This window comes from Piliocolobus tephrosceles, chromosome 21 (assembly GCF_002776525.5).
Source record: "Piliocolobus tephrosceles isolate RC106 chromosome 21, ASM277652v3, whole genome shotgun sequence".
NCBI classification, from domain to species: Eukaryota; Metazoa; Chordata; class Mammalia; order Primates; family Cercopithecidae; genus Piliocolobus; species Piliocolobus tephrosceles.
Window position 1 is genome coordinate 47,221,277 of NC_045454.1, and position 1,923 is coordinate 47,223,199.

The 1,923-nt window shown below is 62.4% G+C and overlaps 1 protein-coding gene across 1 annotated transcript; it reads right to left on the reverse strand.

Moving 5' to 3' along the window:
• Window positions 1-273: 273 nt before the first annotated feature.
• On the reverse strand, window positions 274-1,713 carry ZNRF4 (zinc and ring finger 4). The gene has a single exon (XM_023185671.1). It carries the CDS (start codon window positions 1,635-1,637, stop codon window positions 348-350), a length of 1,290 nt encoding a protein of 429 aa, XP_023041439.1. The 5' UTR covers window positions 1,638-1,713; the 3' UTR covers window positions 274-347.
• Between the last annotated feature and the right edge of the window lie 210 nt (window positions 1,714-1,923).

Consider the following 1,923-nt stretch of genomic DNA (forward strand, 5'->3'; position numbering starts at 1 on the left):
ACTCTGTGGCACCTTTGCAACTTTTCTGGAAATCTAAACTGGTTCCAAAATAAAACATTTATTTTAAAAGAAAAAGTGTGAATGAAGAATAAGGCCATCCAGGACCAGCAGCCCATGTGCCTGGGACTGGAACCAAAGCACGGACGCCCCGTCTCAAAGCCACTCCGGCACCACGGTCACAGCTGCCCCAAAAAGGGCCCACAGCCCTCACCTCCCCTCGCTCGCCCGCAGAAACAGGCACTGGCCTTAGGCTTGATGGGGGATGGGTGAGAATCCGCTTTCAAACCCACTTTATTCTTTTCAGACCAGAAACATTCCTCATCGCCCGCCCTCCCTACCCTAGATCTTTACCGACCAGGGGTCTCAGGAGGGGCTGGGGTGACAGTGGTACCCTCTGCCTCCAGGTACGTGGTGCTGCAGTGGCAGTGGGGGCTGGCACGGCCCAGCAGCTCCAGCCTCCGGGAGCGTAGCCGGGCTTGAATGGCCCAGATGGGGGGCCGGTGGCCTGGTAGGGAGGGGTCCTCGTCGCTGAAGCTGTCGGTGGTGGAGTCAAAGCTATCTTCCGTGCCGGCCACCGACTGTTTGCACACGGGGCAGGAGCGCCGGGGGGCTTGGGAGAACCAGGGGTCAATGCACTTGCAGTGGTAGGTGTGGGAGCAGGGCAGGATCTTGAGTTGGTCGCCCTCCTCGTACTCATCCAGGCAGATGGCACACAGGTCGTTGCGTCGCGTGAAGGTGCGGACCTGGGCCTTCTGGCAGGTAGACGTCTTCGCCGGCCGTCTGTGGCTGCAGCAGGCCTGGGCCCAGAGCCACAGGCGGTTCAGGACAAAGAGGGTTGATACGACCAGGGCCAGGGTACGGCCCAGCGCCCAGGACACGGTCAGCACGGGGTGACGGTTCAGGTCGTGGCACGGCGGGTCGTCCGGCAGGAGCAGCACGTGGGCCGACTTGTCCCAGCCCAGGATGACCCGCAGGTCCTGCGAGGCGGCCTCGCCCACGAACACCGAGGGAATGGCGATCTGGCACCTCAGGTGCTCGTAGATGTGGGTCATGCTCACGAGGTCGTTGGAGAAGACGTTGTGCACGATGGCTGCCTTGAAGCCGGCGCGCTGGGCGTTCAGTACCTTGAGGTCGAAGGTGCAGTCGTAGCGGCGAATCAGTGCGATGGCGCCCAGAGAGCGGTTGCCCAGTCGCGGGGCCTCGAGGGGATGGCACGCGTTGGCTGGCTTGACCTCCATCAGGTAGCCCCGTATGCCCTCGGGGGCCAACGGGACGCCGAACAGCGCTGGCAGATCTGCAAAGTCCACCGAGCTCGAGCTGTCTTCCAGCATGGCCCGGACCACCGCCTGCGCGGGCACCTGGAGCACCGACAAGACTAGCAAGGCTTTGACCGCCACCAGGGCTCGGCCCGGCCGTGGCCACCCCATGGTCACCCGCTTCGCCGGCTGTGTGCTGCTAGGTTCCACTGGAGACGGCAGGCAGGGGACCTTTGGGCATCTCCGGGGCCTCCCAGGGGGCCTGTGGCCAGGATGCCAGGGCGGTTGAGTTGAAATGACGGCGTGGCTCAGAAGCAGCGACGCAGCCACTGCGACCCTGGTGGCTCTAGGCATTAAGAGCTCCGGACAGCAGCGCAGCATGCATCGTGTCTTTGAAGGCCGGTCTCAGGAGGTGCTGGCGCAGGTGGCCTTTCTGGCAGATGACATGGAGACCAGGAGTCCCCAGGGTTCTAGATGCCCCCAGCTTCTGTGACATCGCCCTGGTACATTCTGTCCCAGGAGCTGCCAGCTGCCTGGGCCTGTAACCAATGGATCATTCCTAGGTCTGTGATTTGCCGGTACCCAGGCAATCTTTGAGAAAACTTCTTGAAGGCTCAGGGCATCTTTGGCCCCAAAGAGGCCCAGGGATGCCACAAAAGGGCTGCTG